At 51.9% G+C, this 2,069-nt stretch overlaps 1 protein-coding gene across 3 annotated transcripts in view; it reads right to left on the bottom strand.

The window, feature by feature from the left end:
* Aldh1l1 (aldehyde dehydrogenase 1 family member L1) overlaps window positions 1–2,069 on the bottom strand; it is a 49,577-nt gene that overhangs the window by 31,794 nt on the left and 15,714 nt on the right. For all 3 annotated transcript variants that reach the window (XM_021189191.2, XM_021189185.2, XM_029534781.1), the window contains exon 8: window positions 1,591–1,716. In XM_021189191.2, the coding sequence (XP_021044850.1) occupies window positions 1,591–1,716 (126 nt within the window). The remainder of the gene's footprint in view (window positions 1–1,590; window positions 1,717–2,069) is intronic.

Genomic DNA, 2,069 nt, shown 5'->3' with positions numbered 1-2,069 from the left:
ACCTGTGCTGACCCTGTACCTGTGCTGACCCTGCACCTGTGCTGTTCCTGCACCTGTGGTGTTCTTGCACCTGCAGTGTCCTTAAATATATAGTCCTCTGTGCTAAGGTTTATCCAGATCTTTTCTCTGTAGCCAGCTCTCAACTTCCCTCCAATACTGACCCCATCTCTGAGGCCTTGTTTCACAGGCCCTGTTCCGTACAGAATGTATCCCAAAGCTGTCTTACTGTCTGCACCGCTGGGAGCTCCACATGGACAGCAGTTTCACCCGCCACTCCTACACATTGTCTGGCAATCAGGAGGAACTCAGCAAGTGTCCCCAAGTACCCCAGCTTGTGAGGACTTACCACTCTCTTCTTCACATGGTATGAGGGTGGTACTTGTTAAAAAAGGGACACACATGGTTTCTTCATGTGCTGTAAAGCCCACGTGGAATTTTGCATTAAGAGTTTTTTCCATGCTACCCGAATGGTGGGATCTGCTTCTGATGCCTAGGGTGGGGAAAGCTGCAGCCCCAGGCCAGGCTCATGGGCACACCAACAGGCCTCTCAGATGGGTTTATCTGGATAGAGCCATCACAGGCAGAGGAACCGCTGTCCTTGAGCCCCTGACTGGAGGGATGACTAAGCTGAAACCCCTCAGGGTCATCTGCTCAGCAAGGCTCAGTACCACAGGGAGACAGAGTGGGAGGGGCCAGGAACAGATCCTGGGAAGTGGCTGCTGACCCAGCTTCAGGCTAGACCACCAGAGAAGGAAGCTACCTGTAGACCATTGTGGGGAAGAGCCAGTCCAGAGCAGGAGTGGAATCCAGTCATGCTTGAGAGCGGTAGGAAGTTGGACTACTCCGTCCCCTGACTCAGGCCTGCATGTCCCAGGCACATGAAGTCCTGCACCCCTACCTTTGCTGACAGCAGAGGAAGTCTCCTAGTTAAAGCCAGGTTAAGGCTATGTCCAGTAGCACTGCAATTCCTCCGTATGCAAACGGGGCATCCCCAGCACCCTGGCCCTGACCAATGCTGTATACACACCCTATATAACCTACTCACCCATAAAGTTTAAAAAGCCTTTATTCCCTGACACACCCCAGTAAAAGCAAGTTGCTCTCTGAAGTCTGTTTCTGTTGCACTTTACTTGCCACCTGAGATTGTTCTCACCTCCCTTCCCCTCTCTGGTGTGCTCACTGGGAAGGGATGGAGTGGGAATGACAGACTGTGTAGGGAAGGAGCTGGAAGGGAACCTGTCTCTGAAGCTTTGCTGGTCACCGCCTGGGTCACTCACTGTGTGAGTTCCAGACACACACTCATCACAGGTGATGGGGTTAAGGCCCCACCTTTAACTATTCCAAAGCTAAATTTCATTTGTTAACTGTTTGGAGTGAGCCCCTAGAAAAGCCAGATTCAGCTGACCCAAATCCCAGGGGCCCAGGTACAAAGGAAGAAGGAACCAGGGACATGAGAAGGTGCCAGCACAGGACAGAGGCAATGCCGATTAAGGGCAGTGCATTCCCAACTCCAGGGAATGTGAACACAGAAGACACATTTGCGGGGTACAATCTGCCCAGCTGGGTGTGCTCACTGAAGGTGCGTCTTACCCGCACAGCCTCTGCTGTGGCCATCTCCTCCTCTGTCAGCTCCAGGGCACTGCTAGCAGACCCCTTGAAGAACTGGGAGGCCGGTATCATCTTGCCATCTTCCAGCTGGATGTTCTTCACCAGCAACTGCAAAACGGAGAACTTCAGTAGGACCAGGACAGGATGGGCAGCTGAGCAGGGAATCCGCATTTTCCCTCCAACCCTCATAGCCAAGAGAGCAGGAGCCACAGGAGATGACAGAACTGAGAAGACACACTCTCCTAGGCATACGGAAGAAACTGTAAAACATATGTCAGTCCTTTATCCTAATTGTCCATCACCTGCCACTCTGGGCTTGCTTTCTAGACTCTATGTATGCAGTGTGCATGTATACACTTCATATGTTCATGTGTGTGTGTGTGTGTGTGTGTGTGTGTGTGTGTGTGTGTGAGAGAGAGAGAGAGAGAGAGAGAGAGAGAGAGAGAGAGAGAGAGAGAGAG

Source organism: Mus pahari, chromosome 2 (assembly GCF_900095145.1).
Source record: "Mus pahari chromosome 2, PAHARI_EIJ_v1.1, whole genome shotgun sequence".
Classification (NCBI taxonomy): Eukaryota; Metazoa; Chordata; class Mammalia; order Rodentia; family Muridae; genus Mus; species Mus pahari.
The sequence above is the reverse complement of the archived record's forward strand: the minus strand, read 5'-3'. Positions and strand labels throughout refer to the sequence as shown.